The sequence below is a fragment of the Cylas formicarius genome, unplaced genomic scaffold, assembly GCF_029955315.1.
Source record: "Cylas formicarius isolate icCylForm1 unplaced genomic scaffold, icCylForm1.1 PGA_scaffold_3__17_contigs__length_32017465, whole genome shotgun sequence".
NCBI classification, from domain to species: Eukaryota; Metazoa; Arthropoda; class Insecta; order Coleoptera; family Brentidae; genus Cylas; species Cylas formicarius.
Window position 1 is genome coordinate 20,072,404 of NW_026844326.1, and position 20,370 is coordinate 20,092,773.

A 20,370-nucleotide genomic window follows, 5' to 3' on the forward strand; every position below is an offset into this window, starting at 1 on the left:
CTAAGAGTTTCATCTGTGAACGTACTTGACCAATACTAAGAGGCCTTAAATGTTTAACTCTAATCCGGCAAATATTTGCTAGATTTTCGGTTTGTAAGTGGTTTCGGTTAGCGTGATTAATTTTGATAAGTTGGTTTGGTCACGGGAATACATACGATATAATTTTGCATATTCCTTAATTATCTCAATTGCTAAAAGTATTTTTACGAGTGCGGTATCCGGCATTTGGGTCACGAGTTTACTTGGCACGATCGGAGCGAGTACTTAATAAACGACTGACTTAAAAAGTTTACGAAACGTGTGCCATACTATACTTTTTCTGCGACCGTTAATTTTTGGGTACATATTTGCAAATCAACACGAAAACATTCACTGACATGACCATCAGAAGTGACAAACGTTAAAATTCAAGCCGTGCTGTAAAAACTTAAACTGTAAAAGGAAAATGTCCGAAAGGAATCCGCTGGACAAGGAACTCATGCTAGATCGGTTTATAATTAGATATTTTACAGAAGGGAGTAGAAAAGTGCATTTTTCCTGCACACGAAAACAAAGAACAAAATTGGTTGGATCTAGTGACAGATGGCGGCATGCTGCTAATGACACGTGTAGGCCCATAACAGGCCGGAAAAGCTTTTAGTAAAATCGTGATCCGTACGAAAATATAGGTCTACATAGTGTTGTAGGAGAAAAAGATAATGGAATAAAATTTCTTTTCCCCGAGCTGGGGTTGACTGCCTGATTATTTTCAATAAAAAACGTTGTGGCAAATAGTTTGTAAGTAAGCAAGATGATATTCTCATTTACGTTATTTCAATATCTTTGTGGCATATGAAATGAAAGCGTGTCGAATATTTCTGCTGTCCAATTTTTGTTATTAGTTAAACAATTCCTTCTTGGAGGTTGAGATTATTTAGACCAAAATTGAGCGTTGTCAATTTTCTTAATAAACGGTTGCTAAGTAATGTTCAAAATTCAAAAACGCTCGTGTTACACATCCGCGTTTCTATGCTATAGTTTTAAAATATGTTTTTCTTCAAATTTATTTACATTTTTTTGCTCGCCTTGAACACTTGCATATAATGTGGACCAATTCATGTAGATACAGTTTTAACTTTGCATTAAAATTAGGAAATATGTTTTCTTGGCGTATTTATGAAATTTGTGTTTACTTTACGCACCTTTACCCTTTCGTTATCTCAAATTTCCTCACGACGTCGCTGGGGGTTATCGGATATTTTGTTTCTTTGTAAATTTTAAGAAATCAAACGATATAGACGACAGTGGTTAGCAAATCGTTGAATCAACAAGTGTTTTTACAAGTGGTTGGTCATATTAAAGTCGGTCCGGTTAAAAATAAGCAGTGGGAAATTCGTGCTACCCCTAGATCCCGCGACAATGGGCGAAAACGTTTTAGTTATTGGAGGCGGCGGACGGGAACACGCGATCGTATGGAAGCTGTCTCAAAGCCGACTCGTAGGTCGGATATACGCGGCCCCCGGAAGCTTTGCCATAGAACAGGTCGCCAAGGCGAGGAATGTGTCTTTGAATTTAAACCATTTTAGGGTAAGGAGTTACCCACTATTCCTTATTTTGGCTTTGGACCTTTTGAAATTGCAGGAAATCATAGAGTTCTGTAAGACAAATTCCGTCAATTTGGTGGTGGTAGGCCCCGAAGATCCTCTCGCCAACGGCTTGGCCGACGACTTGAATGCTCAGGGTATCAAAGTGTTTGGGCCCCAAAAAAATGGGGCACGAATTGAATCGGACAAAAACTGGGCCAAAGCGTTTATGGACAGGCACGGTATACCGACTGCCAGATGGGAATCTTTTAGTGACCCCAAAGACGCGAAAAATTTTATTAATGGGTAATGCACAGTAACCGTACTCATTTCGTTTATATAATTGCGATTTCAGCGCGCCTTTCGCTGCTTTGGTTGTTAAAGCCAGTGGCCTGGCTGCAGGCAAAGGGGTAGTAGTTGCCTCAAACAAGCTGGAGGCTTGTGATGCCATAAATGATATACTTACCAATAGAAAGTTTGGAAATGCTGGAGAGACGGTTGTTGTGGAAGAATTATTAGTGGGGGAAGAAGTTTCGGTAAGTTTAAAAATAATAAATATTATTCCTGGTTTCCAATTAAAAAAGGCATTCTACCCTATCTCAAAAAGTAATTGTGGTAAGACCTGGGGTGAAAAAACTTATGACTAAAGCAGGTAAGACAAGATACTGAAAGTTATTATTCATTTTTCTAGAATAGTCGGAAATATATGTCAATAACTTCAGAATGGCTGAACCTAGTTTGTCGAACTTAAAGTTAATTAAAAGGGCTCTTTTTATGCTATCACTGCTGTCTCAAGTAAATGGATTTAGATTACTTGAATCTTCGCTAGAGGGCGCTAGAGGCAATAATTAATACTCATTCAATATAAGTGAATACTGCTCATCTATCCATTCAAATTCAAAAACTTTAAATTCCAAGTGTGGTTTGGACAACAAAATAGCAATATTTATAGTTAATTTTGGTGCCTTTATTTGTAAAAAATATGCTTTTTGACCTGTAGGAGTGTGTGATCTATTTTGTTAGAATCTCTGCGGTAGAGAGAATCCTGCATTAAAACGCAAAGATCCGTTTTATGTATGTTGTTGTGTTTATTTGAATATTCATTATTAATGACATTTTAAATATAATTTTTGCATTTTAACAGTAAATTTATATTTATTTTGCTAATTAATAATGCTAGGTACACTGAAAATATTCCTAAAAATGCGACATTATTTCTTTTATTGACATTATAGGTTATTAATATTTAATATCTTTCAAAAAATACATTGATAGTAATGTCGCAACGCAGCGTTGATAGTCTAAAATGAGCACTTTTCAACAACTGCGAGTTTGACAAATTGGGTTCATCCATTCTGAAATTATAAACATTTATTTCAGAAATGATCTGACATGAACAAGAATCGAATTTATTCTAGCTTTATAACGATAAATTTTAGCAATCTATAATATAAATTATTTCAAATTCATGAATGCGATTACGCCCCCTGGAATCCATTGTTGACTTCAAGTCTTTCCAATAATTACTTTTCGGAATAGTTGAGTTGCGTTTTTAATTGGCCACGAAGTAAAATTGTGACAATTGTTTCTTGTTTGGGTTTTGATAGTCAGTATGTCTTACGCGAATCCCATGAATATGAATACTGTTACACTCATATAGGTACTTTTTTCTTCGCCATATGGCAAGCATAGTTTACTTTACTGTCTATTCTTCTGGGCCTTCCAAACTGAAAACTCTTCAAAATTTCTAAAATATAGTGTAGATTCTCTTATGCGCGTAGTTAAGTTATGATAAGTGGGGAGATCTTGTTTCCGTAAATCGGGCAGATGATATGCAGTTTCTTTTGGATGCTTCAGATTTACAAACTAGATCTTAAGCCGAGTGCAAAGTTACAAAATTGACAGCTCAGTTTATTCCTAAAAAATTGAATAACATAAAACATAAAACAAAAAATTCAATTATATTCGATGTCAAACGATCGATGATACTGCCATCTGGTTTGCTCGACTCCGTTAGAAAATGAAGATATGGTGATATTGTAGGTGTTGAGTTTTTGCGATGGCAAGACTGTAAAAGCGATGCTGCCTGCGCAAGATCACAAAAGGATTTTCGATAACGATGAGGGACCGAATACGGGTGGTATGGGAGCTTATTGCCCGTGCCCTCTGTTAAATGATGACCAGTTAAAGTATGTCCAGGAAGAAATTTTAGAGAAGACGTTGCGAGGCTTCCAAAAAGAGAACATACCCTTCATAGGTACCCGAAATGTAGTTGGATGGTCAAGAAATAAATAAATTGTTTTAGGTGTTCTCTATGCCGGGTTAATGTTGACCCGAGAAGGTCCGAAAGTGTTGGAATTCAATTGCCGTTTCGGGGATCCGGAGACGGAAGTAATTTTGCCCCTCTTGGAGTCCGATTTGTACGAAATAATGGCGGCCTGTTGCGAAGGCTCTTTGGACAGGCAACAGTTAAAATGGAAAGAGGGTGTGAACGCGGTGGGTGTCGTGTTAGCTTCAAAAGGTTACCCAGAAAGCTCGAGCAAGGGAGATTGCATCAAGGGGCTCGAATCTGTGGTTTCTCTTCCCCATCATGTTATATTCCATTGTGGTACTGCGTTTAAAGACGGCGAGGTGGTCACAAATGGGGGCAGGGTGTTGATAATAGTGTCCATGGGGCCTCGACTGATTTCAGCGGCCGCAAAAGCACTTCAAGCTGCCGACCTTGTGCGTTTTAATGGGGAGCAATTTAGACGGGATATAGCTCACAAGGGTATAGCTAGGTAGTCGACTTTGGTAATCCTGCAGGTTAGGTATGTAATAGATGGGGACGTTTTAACAGCGATCGCAATGTGACATGCAGCTTTGCCAACCTGTTACATTTCTTCGATTTAACAGGAAAATTATGCCAGGTGTAAATTATGACTTTCTCAAAAACCACTTTCAGAAAATAAAAATTGTTGAAACGTGTCAATTCTGTTGGGAAGATTTATACTTACAATTTTTGAATAAGTTGAAATTTTGTCGCTTAGTTTTTGTGAATCCTGTTTGATAATTTCATGCACCAAAAAAAAAATTGTTTACATTTTTTAAACTTTTTGCAAAATTATAGAAATAGGAAAATTTATTTTTCAAATAAACCACAATTTGGCTATTTAGACATTTTTGGCGGCTCACTCTCCAGGGTATGAGATTCACTCTTAACATTTAATTAGAAAATGTGGGTTAAGTGCTACCTTGCGAAGGTATTGAAAAGGCCTTTAGAATGCTGTTAAAATTTTAAAATTTGTCGAATAATCAAACATGCAAAAGGAAGGGGTGCTTTTATTTTAAGCTTGGTTTCGTCAATAATTTTCGGGACAACACAATAGCCATTGTGTGTAAAATTTTGTTGTTTAAATATAATTTTTATTTATATAACAGTAACAGCAGTTATCGATTTCACAAAAAAGAATGTTTATTTTGGTTGTTTCAGTTGTTAGCCTTTCAAAATCATTGTGAAAACGTTATCACCCCCGAAGATTTCGTAAAAAGTAAAACGAAGTATTTGCAGCAATTCAACTGTAATAGAAACAAAAATAGACTTGTCAACATAATATACACCTTCTTAAAACTAAGCAACAAAATAAAATTGAAATGAAACGGACAAAATAATTTGCTAATAAACTGCAACTTGAATTGAAAAGGTTTTGTTGGTAAAGTGGGTATGGTATGTTTCAAAATACTTTTTGGTTTTAGTTGGCTTTTGACGGCAATTATCGAAATAAATACTCGGTATTGTAGGGCCGGACTTGTAAGGTGTGTTAAAAATATAATGATTAAATGTTATGCTACATTTATTTAGGTAATAATAACCCGAATTAGTATGTTTTTCTTTAAAATCGAATTTTTGGTCTTATTATGTGATTTTGTATGCAAATCTTCAATTTTTTACTCGTGTTACAATGCATTTTTCCAACTCTCGACTATTTTATTATTTACATTTTTAATGATATTTATTAGAATCAGAGTTAAAGTGAGAGTATCATTTTTTGCTCTCACATTTGATTTTACTTGTTGTCACAAGTGTTCCACGAGGTTGAATATACAATTATACGGAGGAAAACTTAAAACAGTTTAGGTACATTTTGTTTTTTTAATAGCATGTGATTTTAACACTTTTTTTACATTCAAAGTAAATATCACTTTATAATAAATATTCTTGAATGTGAAGTATTGTACTTGATGAATTTGGTGCTGCTTTTTGTAACAGGGGGCTGTAATAGCTTGCGTTGCCACAATTATAATTGAGACACTGTTAGTCGGATTATTTATATCCTTCACAAAAAACAGTTTGGAATAAATCGCTCTTCTGGTCCATTGTAAATTATGGTGATGCGTTTTCTTTTATTTTAGGGTGCTTTTGTCTGATATCTGTTTTGGGTTCTATACTTTTTAATTTACTAAATTAACTCTCCAAGTGTGTAGTTTGTGTGATTCCATACTAGTTGCCTTTTGCCAGTTTTGCGATACTTAAATCCCATTTTACAGACAATTCTTGGAGGGAGGGGGCACACCTAATTATTATATTGGTTTCAACTTCTAGCTTCCTTTCACTTTATCCAAAGTAGAAATAATCTGGTTTTGATAAAGGAAAGTAGGGAGGTTACTTTTAAAGCGTCTTGTTTAATGAATTCTCTACTTAATAAATATTCACAGAAATTTTTCACAATTAGGAAAAATTAGAGACATTACTCGTAAGAAGCTTTCTCGAAAAGCATGGTAAACTGGTTTATGTAACAGAAATAGTAGTCAAAAATTTGGCAACAAAGCTCGGAAAAATATGATAAATACTGTAGATGGATTGACTGACAATTTTGTTATCTGGGAGCCCATCTAATGTATAGGTGAACTACAGGATTGCCTCAACTTTAATTTTCCATGTGAGTAGGAGATTCTATCGGGCACTTTTTAGAGCCATATTGAAATCTGGTCAACTAACCTACAAAGGGAGTGGCGTCGACATTACAGCTGGTAATGAATTGGTTAGACATATCAAACCGGCCGCCAAATCTACCGATAGGCCTGGAGTTATGGGCTCTTTGGGCGGATTTGGCGGGTTATTCGACACCAAAGCGGCCGGTTACAAAGACCCGTTGCTTGTGTCTGGCACGGATGGAGTTGGTACTAAATTAAAAGTAAGCATAAGTAAATATAAGTATAGACTCTAATTTTTTATTTATACATCTGTGGACCTTTTCTTTTGCGTTTTATGATTGCTTACGCAAAGGCGGGGACTATGCCAGTTCTTATTTATTTTATTGTTGGCTTTCAAACCAATAAAATAAAATGCGTGAGACGTCATGGTCGACTTCTTAGCAGTATCAAAATCATTCAACCGTGCCAGTTACGGTATATTGTTATTTGAAAGGACTTGAACAAAGTGCTCATGTTGGCGTATTGTCCTATCCGTTTTGGAACCCGTTTTGTTTTTAATTTTCGTTAAGAATTTGCGATTTACTTTATTTGCGGACCATGCGACCTTGTTTCGGTGCCACAAAAACTCGAAACGGCTAAGAAAGAAGATTGAATCAGATAATTCGAAATAAAAAATTAAAGAATGGTCTGTGGTTAGAAATTCATTTATGTACAATGGCATCGCAACATGCTTCAGAAAAGAACTAAAAAATTCTCTGAAATTCATTGAATTCTTATAAAACTGTTTTTGAGCCAGCAATTGGACTTGGGATATAATGTAGCAGTAGTTATTCGGAAATCATAACTCATAATCCTCATCTCCAAAAATCTTGAATCCCGGGTTCTTAATTCGATAGCTGAAGCTACATGAGTTACAGAGAGATCACAATTTCGAGAACTAAACTTCTGCACTCTGTATGAGCGACATTGTACAATTGTAGATTAGTAAGATGTCGCTCATAGAGATATAGGCTGGCGCATTTATTACGGACGTTTGTTTTTTGTGCTATACTATATTTCAGTTTCTAGTTGAATATCTTGTTGTAGATAGCTCAAGAAATGGGTAAGCACAGCTCTATCGGTATCGACCTCGTCGCGATGTGCGTCAACGACGTGCTCGCCCACGGAGCCGAACCTCTGTTTTTTCTGGATTACTTCGCCTGCGGCGCCCTGGACGTCAATGTAGCTAAACACGTAGTGTCTGGAATAGCTGAGGGTTGTCGTAGGGCCGGTTGCTCCCTTATAGGGGGCGAAACCGCCGAGATGCCTGACATGTATCCGCCTGGTGAATACGACCTGGCAGGTGGAGCTCTATGTGGGATCCTAAGGGTTATTTCAACTAATGAAAAATTTGTTTAGGTTTCGCTGTGGGTGCCGTGGAAAGGACGCAAATAATACCTAATGTTGAGAGTATAGAAGAAGGGGATGTAATTATAGGTTTGCCTTCATCTGGAGTTCATAGTAATGGGTTTAGTTTGGTGAGGAAGGTTATGAGTTTGTCTGGGGCAAAGTACCAGGACCTGGCTCCGTTTAGTAAAAACAACAAAACGTTTGGTAAGTAGTAAGTGATCGGTTTTGCTTGAATAGAGAAGTAAAAAACAGTAACTTGCTCAAGGAAATGCAACGCCAAGTATTTTACATTGAAGGTAAAATATTTAAAAATTAAAAACAAACATAACATCACATTTTGTGCGAAGTGTTTGAACTGCTCTTACATAGACCTAGAAAAAAGCACGACCTAGCGTTATGGAATGAAAAAGCAATAATTGTCAATTTAATTGCCTAAATTGAAGGTAAAATATTCATTAAAAAATAGTAGCAGAGTAGAATAATAATTATTCAACTTACGAGGAAAACAGTGTATCTGTTTTTGTGAGTGGTTTTTATTTGATTAAAGAACGCACATTTTTGAATATGCATACATTAACGCGTACATCAACGAGGGCCTTAAGGCGTTATGATTCGAAAATAAATAAGTTTTTTGGTCTTTTCAGATTGTTTTTTGCGTTTTCATACTAAGTATTAATTCGACGCGATAGAATAATAGTACGACTTAATTGTTGTTGATATTTTGATATTCTGAGAAACCGCGAGGAGTTACCCATATATAGGACACCTTAAACCATTCGATAGGTAATTGAAAAATAAATCCCTTGGCAAGTTAAAAAATATTTTGATATTTTGCTTAAATTGGTGGATATTCAATTAGGTAATTAAGCCGATATAATAAAATAAAAAAAACTGAATATTTGCTTATACAATACGCAAATCGGTTTTAGGCGAAGAATTTTTAACTCCGACGGAGATCTACGTAAAATCGGTTATCGACGCCATCAAGTCCAAAAAAGTGAAAGGTTTCGCTCACATTACGGGCGGCGGCTTGGTGGAAAACATCCCCAGGGTGCTTCCCGAGCGTTTGGCCGTGGAGCTCGACGCTTCCGCGTGGAAAATACCCAGCGTTTTCGCGTGGCTGGCCGCTGCCGGAGGCGTCAACGAAGCCGAAATGTTGAGGTATCTATTTTCAAAAGAATACACTACCCTAAAATTTTAAATAGGTTGTAGCTTCATAACTTTTTTTATTTCTAATCGATATTGTATAGGGGTACACCGAAATGTCGTTTCTTGTCATAGTTGAAATTTCAAATTCAAATCTTGTTTACAGTAATCTTTTTGAATCGTAACCGTTATTGCGTTCAAGAACACTAGTTGATAAATTTTTAATAGCTTATCTTTTCTTTAAGTTTGAAAAATCGTATAAAAATTCGACGAGTTGCACTAACATGAGTGGACAATTTTTTTTAAAATTTATCGATAAAATCATTCAAAATATTAATGCGTAATATTATTTTCTTTTTTTTTGTGTCAAACTAATATGTTTTCTAGAAAATTGAATTAATTTTGTATAAAAAAAAAGTTCTGATTGAAAATTTTCATCAGCCGAGCCAAACATTAAAGTGAATTTAATGCTTACCAAAATATTTAAAAAAAAGTTATTCATTATTCATTAATATGTTATATTTGTTATTATATATAAATTCGTATCTATTTATAATTTTTCTCAGAGCTTTTTTATAAAAAATAAATTCAAATATACTCAATATTAAAGAGTCAAATTATATTTTAGTCGTTCTGAATGTCTGGCCGTGATATTTGGTATAATTGTTTATGGAACCCAACTTTCATTCATTTCATGAAGTGTCATTTATTCTTAAGGCTTATTTCTAAAGTAAGGAAATATTTTCCGCTTTTAAGTACAATGCTACTACCTTTTAGATAAAACCTGCTCTAGGGAATTTTAAAGTAATTTAGGAGGCGTTTCATAATCAGATTTTGAGAAAAAAAAAGTTATCAATGTAGGTTGACAATCATTTTAATTCTAATATATAGGGGTGTTTTAAATATATCAAAAAACAGGGTTTTCTCATTTTCATTGAGACGATCTTATAACTTATAACTATTAATTTAATTCCAATGTTTAAATAATTTTTTTTTGGACTACACGAATGTCGATCGGTTTTATTAAGAAATGAATCGCGCCCTTAAGGATTGGCATCGTATTAGAAAAGGCCTTGCGTAAATATTTGCATAATACGTACGTTTTAGGACATTCAATTGTGGCATCGGTGGCATACTAATTACGACACCGAGTAATTCCCAGCAAGTTTTGAATATCGTAAAGGGCTACGACGCGAACGTAATAGGAAAGGTTACCATCAAAACTGGAGGTAAATAGGGACCAGTGTACCTCTAACGAAATTCCAGCCTTATGTCACGTTCTAGCTTATTAACGAATTACAGCCAATTTTTGCCACATTATTTTGAATTCTTAGCACGTTCTGAGATTCTTTCGCTATTTAAAAGCAAAAAATGTGGAAATTAAATGTGAATGTGAATCATAATCGCAACCTTACAAGAATTATTACTTTGCGCGATATTTTTGTTGATCAATCCCCCGAAGCAGAGAGCGTTTTTATTTATAAATCATATTTTTTAAATTATATCTCACACTTTAGAATTTAAAAAAGGATTTAGGCCTCCCGCAGCAGCACTACCGTCAAACCGTATTCATTATCCAATTTATTGCAGTTTCAAATATCTTTCAAAATGTTTCTTGTCAGCTTGTGATTCGTGACAAATGTCCCTCTGCGTCTTAAGATTACATAAACTATATTCTCCATTGCAATACAACGCTTATATATATATATATATATATATATATATATATATATATATATATATATATATATATATATATATATATATATATATATATATATATATATATATATATATATATATATATATATATATATATATATATATATATATATATTCTCACGTATTGATTCACGGATGGAAAAATATGATGACACTATATTCCGGGATATCATCCGTTCGCTCGTTGAACTCCGACTGGAATCCTGCATCCGACTGGAATCCTGCAAATCCTGCATCCGACTGGAATCCTGCAGACGTTTCGCCAAAATCCCACTTGGCATCTTCAATGCTCGCGCTCCGAGTGTTCGAAGTGTTTTCGGAGCGCGAGCATTGAAGATGCCAAGTGGGATTTTGGCGAAACGTCTGCAGGATTCCAGTCGGATGCAGGATTCCAGCGAGCGAACGGATGATATCCCGGAATATAGTGTCACATATATATATATATATATATATATATATATATATATATATATATATATATATATATATATATATATATATATATATATATATATATATATATATATAGTCAGGCTCAAAGTAACCAGTTAATAACCAATAAAATAACATAAGGGAGAAATTTCAAAAGAGGTGAAAAAAGTCCCTAGGAAAAGGGATCGCTTTAGCTCTAGACGGCACATAACTGTAATTGTACTTTTAGAGCAAGTGATTGTCAATAACTTCAGCGAGGTATTGGAGAAGTCGATGCGTCAGTTTGTACCGCAAGTAATGTCCCGTCTCCTCGAAACCAAAAAAAAGGTGGCAGTGCTCGTATCGGGCAGCGGTACCAACTTGCAAGCGCTTATCGATAGTACTCGAGACCCCACCCGACATATCGGAGCCGAAATAGTTTTGGTTATATCGAATAAAGGAGACGTCGAAGGACTCAAAAGAGCCGAAAGGGCGGGGATTACGACAAAAGTGCTCAGAGAGAAGGTCCAAAGAGAACAACTTTATAGAGGACTTTTTTCAGGTATTAAATCACTCAGACTTTGATAGCCGGTACAACTTCGATATGGCGATGGATAAAGAGTTAGTGTCGTCGGGGGTGGAATTAGTTTGTCTGGCCGGATTTATGAGAATATTGAGCAAAGAGTTCGTGGAGAAGTGGCACGGAAGGCTGATCAACATCCATCCCTCTCTGTTGCCCTCATTTAAAGGAACTCGCGCCCAGAAACAAGCTCTGGATGCGGGAGTTAGGGTCAGTGGGTGCACCGTACATTTCGTAGAAGTAAGTTCCATTTAACTAACATTCTAGATCTGGTAGTGGTTTTCTTGTTTCCCAGATGACCCCCCCCCCCCCCAAATTCTGTTGTTTTTTTGGATTTATTTCTTCGTCGCTAACTTCACACGCCTAAAATTTTGTAAGACACCGGATCAATAGCAAAATAGTTTAAGTTTTATAATATTGCATCCACCACTTTTACGTTGCTTATTTTTTTTTCAGGTTCTGTTGCGTTCTCAAATGTATTATTTTAACCCGTGGGATTTCGTAACTCCGTAAAACCGTTATGTAATAAATATTCTACAGTTACAACGCCCCTAAGTTCTTTCGTTTACACAATTTTAAAAAGTATTTTTGGCTTAATTCTAAACTTAATATAGATATTTATAAAAAACTAAGCACACTTCTTTCAAAAACAAATAAAGAACTAAACGAAAGAGGTTATGATTGCATAATTGACATTTGACATTAGCGTGCTAATAGTTTTCAATTGGTTTTCCGGCTACTTTTAGTTTTATAATAACTTTTAACTTTATGTAACTTATGGAACTATAAGTATTCCAAAATCATCTTAGAAGTGCAAGAGCAATATTGTCATGAAACACCTAGATAGTGTTTAATATTACTTGCAAGCCCAGTTAAAACTATTAATTTTTAAAAAGCGAACTGAATGTGGCGGCCATTGTTATGTTTTTCAAATCGACATAAGTATTTCCATAAAAAAAATACTGCAGGTAGTTTTTATGACGGTAACGGAAATTGTATTCCTTGTCTTTATAAAACCATTTTGATTTATAAAAGTAACGACAACCTTCTTAGTTTCAAATAAACGGGAAGTAAAAGTTTTAAAATTTGGTCACCATTACTCTTATAAGGGTTAAACTTCCAATATGCAGTCCTGCCAAAATAAATTTATGTTTAATTAATTAATAATTAATATTTATAGTCAAGACTACACTGAATTTTTAAAAAAAAAAACAAAACTATCTCGGGTCCCATTGACTTCACCCTTGATCACTTTTTCCTTTGTATCATTTTTTCTTCTAGTATTTTGTTTTCTTCGTTAATTCTGTGTTTCTCTATTTCATTTTGTATTTATCAAGGTTTATTTAAAAAAAATGTCAAAGAATTTCAGCCATCCGCGTTTCCATGGCGTCATCTTCCAATGAAAATGATTTTAACAATTAAAAATCGAAAAGCTATTAGCAAATTAATTGTCTGTCCTTTTTGTATATTAATCGATTCGCTCAAACCGCGATCTTTTTGTAGTGATTTTCACGGTACATAACTTTTGGATGAAACTTTTTTGTGGTTTCGGTTGCGAATCAAAAAATTCGTTTGGATTGTTTCTGCGCAATATCGTATCATTTTTCTTAGGTCGATATCGACTCCGGTGCGATAATCACTCAGGAAACGGTGCCCGTCATGATAGATGATACTGAAGAGAGTCTTACCGAAAGGATAAAAACTGCCGAACACAGAGCTTATCCTAAGGCTCTGATGTTGTTAGCCACAGGCAAAGTTGGGTTAGGAAACGACAGAAAGATCGTTTGGCAATAAAGCGTTTTTCATGTTATTGTGTTTTTTTTTAATAATTTATTCGCATAGTTTATTCAAATTAAATAAGTCTCGGAACAACTGGTTTTGATACATTTCCTAGTAGTTAAATGGAGAGTTAAAGTTGTTTTTGAACTTAAACGCGTAGTTTGATTTGAAGCGCCAAGATGGAAGGGTTATGCGATCACGACAAGGCCGTTTTGACGTGCATTTTTAATCCCCACCTTCCTATAGTAGAAGCTTATCAAGTGAGAGCCACTGAATTGAAAGGTCAGTACTAAATTAAAAATTTTCTTATTTATATTAACATTTCTGCAGAAATATCGCAAGATCGAACTAAAAAAAATTGACTATGAAAAGTTCGAATCTGTCGAACAGGGACGCGGTTTTTGCTATATTTGCACATATTTCTTTTTTTCTCGAGTTTTTTCACTGTTTCGTTTCGCTATCGACTCAAAATGAGACAGCAGAAAAGTAGTTATTGTAACCCGATTCTGGTCGCTTGTTTACCTTCAACGGCGTAAAATGCAAGCGCCGTTCTAAACATAACACACAATACTTACAAAAAAGGTACATAGATAATCTTGAAACACCAAAAATGAAACGTATCATGCCCCGGATTACTAATATTTTGTGACACTAAACAAGGCTCGGCGTTGCCAATAATGTGCGGATTTTTTTTAAATAAAAATCAGTTTTCCAGAAAAATTACGACAATGTCTCAAGTTAGTCAGTTGAGAGGTGACGCATGCGCAGATGGTTCGCAACTGTACAAAAATATACCCACCTGCGGCGCATCAATCTTTACCATAGTAGGATCTCTATATTATACAATAGCCGTATGGGATAACTACTCAAAAACCTACTTTTTTATTAAAAAAACACAATTTTTTTTATTGTTACTAAATCTGTTTCAACTAATTGAGTAACTTCCTAGAGAGGAAGGTTCAAAAGGTTTAATGATTTAAAAAAAATAACGGCAGGGATCTGATTTAACCTAATTGCTTTATTATTAAAAATATACATATAACAGAACCCCGCGTTTCTCTTACCGCGAAAAAAAAAGGCTAAACGCAGATGTCATAATAAAAAGAACTGAGTTTAGATGACGAGGAGCAGAACGACTTAGTGTTAAAAACGAAAAAGATGGAAATGGAAGCTGTGGAACGCGCAGAAAAGGGAGATCTCGAATTTGGCTTGCAGTTGTTGACCGAGGCGATTAATATCGCACCTGAAAGACCTTCCCTCTACAATAACAGGGCGGGTGTTTTCCAGTACATGCGACGATTTGATGGTGAAAAAACGTTTCATTGCAACTAATTCGCAAAACTCTTAATTTCGTATTACTTTTAGAGGCCCTCAACGATTTATCAACGGCGATTAAGCTATGCACCGATAAACACCAAAAAACCACCTGCCGGGCTCACTTACAAAGGGGCCTGCTGCACCGAAGGGCCGACGACATGGACCAGGCCAGGAGAGACTTCGAGGTAGCGGCAAAGATGGGAAGCACTTTGGCTAAAAGTCAGGTAGCAATACCTTTATGTAACCTATTTTTTTTTCTTATTCAATAAACACTTCTCCTGGACAAGTTTACTAGCTATACTTGCCTATTGCAGATTTTTGTCGAGGATGTTTTTCCCTTTCGGTCACAGATTGACACATACTATGAATTGTTAACATAAACGATTAAACTTTCGTCCAATGACACAAATATAGCAGACCTATAACAAGTATTTTTAACATATTACAGCGGATTTTGTAAAGAGCGACTAGGCACAACCTGCCATGTACAATGCATCCAGTACATTGCTCTCATAGAAAAAATAAGTAAAATTTAAAAGATTCTATGGGAATCATTGCGCATTTTTCAGTACTTAACACATATTTTCCGGTTAACCTGTTTTTGTGTCAGTTAATAGTGTATGTAATTGCATAAGGAATCGTTAATTTTATTTGTATATACACAAATTGCAAAATGGTTGTAAGCTGGCCGACTTGTGTAGTAGTAGCCAAAAACTTTTTTTCAGCTTATAGAAATCAATCCCTACGCAGCGCTGTGCAACCAAATGCTCAAACAAGTGATGGAGAAACTGAATTAAAACGACTTCGGGGCATATATACATTTTTTTATTCAATACTCTAGTACATAACCTATGTAAAAACCGAAACTTAAATAAAACTCTAAAATGGAGAAAATAAATGCATTTTACTTTCTAAAAAGCGCAAGTGTCAACTACGGCTCGCAGATCACTATCATAGATAACAAAAAATAGATGTTCGTGTTAAATCGGAAAACAAAATCATTATAGTTTGCGCTACAACCGCTTATCACCAGTGTCCAAAAGAACGACACTTATTGGTGTAATTCAATTCTGTTGCAAACTGTATGTAGTGGGTGACACGTGTTTTGGGGTTTGTATTTCTGGTTGTAAGTTAAATTTTATATATATGTATGTGTAATATGTAAAACTTATCTTCCATTCGGTAAACGGTCTCCCAGTTGTGCTTAAATTTTTGATAAGAACCAACACTGTAAGTATTTTATTGGATTGTATTTTAGTCGGTTGTTGGTTGTTTAACGTTTGGATTGAACGAATTCTAAAATTCCAAGTTAAACACTTTGAATAAATTTACAACAATTATGCAGAAATAAAATAAAAACAACATAGGTGTAACCTTTTTTCAAAAACTTATCCTCAGGATTTAAAATTAAGAACCCAAAAAGAAAATATTTGTATTTTCCGAAAGCCTTAATATTTGTATCAAAGTCATGATTATGGTACAATTTTTCCAAACAAAATTATTATCAATTATTATTTTCTGTGAGAATTGCGGAAAATTCATATTTTGGAGTTAACATTTAGTTTACACTCGATCACATTGGCAGCAAAGCGAATTGTATCCATTGCACATGACCACCTATTTGCGTATTTTATCTATAATCCCTATAAAATCATTTAAAGTATATATACACGGTACCTTTCAATCTAAAAAAATAACGCTATTATATATTTTACTTTTTCGGGTAAATTCATGGAAGTCGTTCATAACTTATAAGAAATGTCTCTCGTAACGTTTTTTAAATAATTTAAATAATCTCAACAAACGATTACAGCCGAAAAATATATCTGCAATCTTACCCATACCACATTCTCGTAAGTAGCCACACATTTTCGAAATACCTACTCCTTAATTTTGTTATGTGCGATATTTAGCATAATTTAAATGTATATGTTTAAACGTTAAGATTCTTCCAGGTCGTTACCGTCGACTATCTCGAAATCTTTACCCGTACTCGACTTCGACTCACTTTCACTTTCGGATCCTCCTGCATTCTCCTGTTGACCATCCGGATCGACCTCGACATTTCTAACAAAATTCACATTACCAGGTTTTTTCACTTAACATATAACATTCCAACTTTTAAATTCAAACCTACAAGTTTTAGTGATGCTGATAAGCCATGACCCAAAAGGAATCAATACCAAATTATATAAAAACAATTACAAATATAATTAGAAAGTTGATAAAACCAAAAATTGCCGCTAGCTAATTTCCTAAAGCAGAGGCCTCAAAGGGTAACGGCTCTGTTAGTGATTGTAATAACTACCCCCCCATAACTTAAAAATAAAATTAATGAACCCTTTGAGTCGAAAACTCATTTGTTACGAACCAATTTGAATTTCGAAAGGATAAAACAAATCTAGCTATAGATCACTTCCCAAGTAATATTTCGAAAGGTTTTGAAAAACATCTTTATACACTTGCATCCTTTGTAGATCTTGCATAGAGTGAGTGACACATGACATTCCATTAAAAAAAACTATCAATTCATAAAGTTCGAGATGATGCAGTTCAATTACTTGATTCATGTCACTTTGATCACAATCTGTATCAATGCAATCAATGCAATTCAAAAAGCAACGGCTCAAAGACAGTATCAGAATCTGAACAAACAACACGAAGGTCTAGACAGTGCATGAGCAATCCCATCTTGGAACAAGATAAGAACTAACAGAACATTCTCTCCAGCAAAGAATGGGCGGCTCTAGGGTAACCGTGACTGGTGGAGATGAGGGATCGAGAGCTCTACAAAAAATCCCAAATGTTCAAAAGCCTCATTAAAAAGAGGAAGAACACATGCTGGAGAAAGTTCTGCGGTGACATGGAAGATGTTCCCCAAGTCTGTCAGATGAGTAAGATTTTGGGGAAAAATAGAGATGAACTGGGATCCCTGTGGCTGCCTCATGGCTCCTACTCGTAAAATGATTAGACTACTTTGAAGAAAAGAGCAAGACTGGTAAAAGCCCCTCTACGGTAATGAATTTATTAGGAAAATAAATATATATATATATATATATATATATATATATATATATATATATATATATATATATATATATATATATATATATATATATATATATATATATATATATATATATATATATATATATATAAATCATCCATTTATCACATAGAATCAATTGCCAGCAATTTTGAGGAAACATTTTGTTTCAAGTTTCTGACATATCTCCTGAACAAATCGCATGGTTACTCACCTTTTGTCTTCTTCATCTCGTTCTTTTAATAGTTTATCTCCTCCCGTCAATTGTTCTTTAACATCAGCCTCCTCTTCGGCATCAGAGTCTTTATCCTTCTTCTTCTTCTTCTTTTTCTTCTTATCCAAAGCAGATTGGGACCCGGGATCTCTATATTCATATGTGTATATCGGCCAAAATGATGCGAAAAATCCCACATCCTCCGTCAAATTCGGCAATATCCACAAATGATGCCTTCCCAATGTAACCGCCCAAATCAGACAGAATATTATCAACCGAATTATGGCCATCGCAATCATTGAGACCAAGAAGCAAGCGGCCGCCACACTCAAGTAGTAAACTCCCAATCTAACAGATGGAGGCCACAACGGGAACAAACATACCCCGATAGCACCCAACACTAGCAATGTTCCGATTATCCAGTAATAAAAAGGGATTGGGTCATAGATCCAAACGTAAGCGTCCAGATTGTCTACGAAATGTTGATCATTATGCATTTCCAAACGGATTTTCTTTTTACGCTTCTCTTTCTCGGACTAAAACGGTTAAAACTAAAGTAAAGCCTACAACATATCTAAGGACAATATTAAGTACCTGGGAGCCAACATCTTTACTTTCTACAACACTGCTTTCCGCATCAGTACCCTTATTTTGTTCCTTTTCTTTTGAAATTTTCTTCTCATCACTGGATTCAGATTCCTTTTTTTTATCCTTTTTTTTCCCACGCAGTTCCTGTTCCGATACTGGTACTTTAATAGCGCGATGATAAAACTTATGCTCAAGCATAACGTGAAGATAATCTACCACTTCATTACGCGATCTGAACAAAGGGGTTTCACCTTTAGCGTAATTAGATTCCATGAGAGCGTCCACCGCCCTTTTTCCTAAACAAAGTAAGCAATGTATCTGAAAACTATGAAATCTCATCTAATGATCACCTGTAAAATACTCCACATTGTGATTCAAAAATTTGGTTTTTTTGATAGGAACATTTTTCCTCATCCATTTTGCTATATTGAATTCCTCCTTCGTAGGCTTGTTGCCCAGTTCTTGGCCGGGCAGCATGTACTCCTACACAAAGAAACTATAATATCCCCTCCTAATTATAGGCAGATTTTAAATAACTACCTTTAGAGCACATATGATTTTTTAAGAAATAAATACGTGTGAAAGTTTACCATTTACAAATCTTCTGGATTCTTCCTGGTGGTTGTTGATGAATCGAACTTGCTGATGTTTCGCCAACCATCCTGCTGGTTTCTTCAGAACTTAACTGAAACAGGATAATTGGCAAAACATCTGCAAGTTCGATTCGCCAACATCCAACGCAGGAGAAATCCGTAAGATTTTTAAATAGTATTACAGTAAGTTGCCTGTGGAAGTTTCTTTGAAAAAAAGAGCGTTTATTTAAAATAATAAACTTTAATCCCCTTCAATGACACTTTTATCTATCAGTTGAAATCTTACCAATAATGTTAATTTTTACAACAAATACTGAAAGAAAATTGCTGCCAAAAAATTTAGCTGACAAGCGTTGAGTTCATTAAAATATAAACACGTGCAACCACAAAATCCTTCATGTATTTAAGCAAAAGTATGAGCCTTCTAAGGGTCTAATTTAAGACAGCAATAAAATACATCGTTTGCTGATATACAAGAGACCATACTTTTAAATACGTTCTAGTTTTCTGTGTAACATAGTCATATGATTCAAATAGACGATTGCATCAATGTTTCTGTGTTTTCACTTTTAAATAAAGACCCCTAACCTCTGTAAATTTAATAATCGTTTGCAATTGTATTAATTAAATAAATGGAGAATCGGCGATTATTTTTCAGACGTAAAAACATTGGAAGCAGCAACGTCATTACTTTTGATAGTTCCGCAATTGCACTTGTTTCGCGATATTAAGATGGGAATTTATGTTTTACGATACTTTATCTCAATAATACATGGATAATGCTAGTTTTCTCGATTTTAAATCGTATTAATTTTAAAATGTATTAATTTCTTACCTCTTTACGCTTTTTACCCCGCTTTTTTTCCGCCATTTTGACAGTATCGGATGCACATTGCACAGTTTGCAAAAAAAACTGACATTATGTTTGACCACAGAACAAAACTTATTCCTCCTCATGCCGAGTTCCGTCGATGTATTTTTTCAATTGCAACTATAGAACTTTTCTTTTCTTTTTGATATTCTATTAGTCACCTTTCTTAGGATAATTACTTATTAGCGGCATGCCTCTAGAATTTATTCTTGCACTTTAATCAAGTGCCCCCATATCC

At 35.0% G+C, this 20,370-nt stretch overlaps 3 protein-coding genes across 5 annotated transcripts; 2 read left to right on the forward strand and 1 right to left on the reverse strand.

Annotated features, from left to right (window-relative positions):
• The first annotated feature begins 48 nt into the window (after positions 1 to 48).
• Positions 49 to 13,598, forward strand: LOC132699131 (trifunctional purine biosynthetic protein adenosine-3). 3 transcript variants are annotated; one of them, XM_060665651.1, is made up of 13 exons: positions 49 to 777; positions 1,262 to 1,868; positions 1,918 to 2,098; positions 3,606 to 3,819; positions 3,868 to 4,342; positions 6,514 to 6,736; positions 7,563 to 7,818; positions 7,875 to 8,069; positions 8,795 to 9,026; positions 10,119 to 10,240; positions 11,395 to 11,654; positions 11,707 to 11,964; positions 13,336 to 13,598. In XM_060665651.1, exons 2-13 carry the CDS (start codon positions 1,399 to 1,401, stop codon positions 13,516 to 13,518), a joined length of 3,069 nt encoding a protein of 1,022 aa, XP_060521634.1. In that variant the 5' UTR covers positions 49 to 777; positions 1,262 to 1,398; the 3' UTR covers positions 13,519 to 13,598. The 3 variants fall into 3 exon arrangements, with proteins under 3 accessions (XP_060521634.1, XP_060521635.1, XP_060521636.1); XM_060665652.1 differs by having other exon boundaries at positions 1,388 to 1,868; XM_060665653.1 differs by lacking the exon at positions 49 to 777 and having other exon boundaries at positions 817 to 1,566; positions 1,621 to 1,868; positions 13,336 to 13,595.
• A 16-nt stretch (positions 13,599 to 13,614) lies between these two features.
• LOC132699137 (tetratricopeptide repeat protein 36 homolog) lies at positions 13,615 to 16,552 on the forward strand. Its single transcript, XM_060665663.1, has 4 exons — positions 13,615 to 13,785; positions 14,621 to 14,809; positions 14,869 to 15,044; positions 15,546 to 16,552. Exons 1-4 carry the CDS (start codon positions 13,683 to 13,685, stop codon positions 15,615 to 15,617), a joined length of 540 nt encoding a protein of 179 aa, XP_060521646.1. The 5' UTR covers positions 13,615 to 13,682; the 3' UTR covers positions 15,618 to 16,552.
• A 148-nt stretch (positions 16,553 to 16,700) lies between these two features.
• LOC132699136 (translocation protein SEC62) lies at positions 16,701 to 20,153 on the reverse strand. Its single transcript, XM_060665662.1, has 5 exons — positions 20,097 to 20,153; positions 19,019 to 19,151; positions 18,675 to 18,964; positions 18,081 to 18,616; positions 16,701 to 16,887 (listed from the first exon to the last, which is right to left on the reverse strand). The coding sequence occupies exons 1-5, from the start codon at positions 20,130 to 20,132 to the stop codon at positions 16,761 to 16,763; spliced, it is 1,122 nt and encodes a 373-aa protein (XP_060521645.1). The 5' UTR covers positions 20,133 to 20,153; the 3' UTR covers positions 16,701 to 16,760.
• Between the last annotated feature and the right edge of the window lie 217 nt (positions 20,154 to 20,370).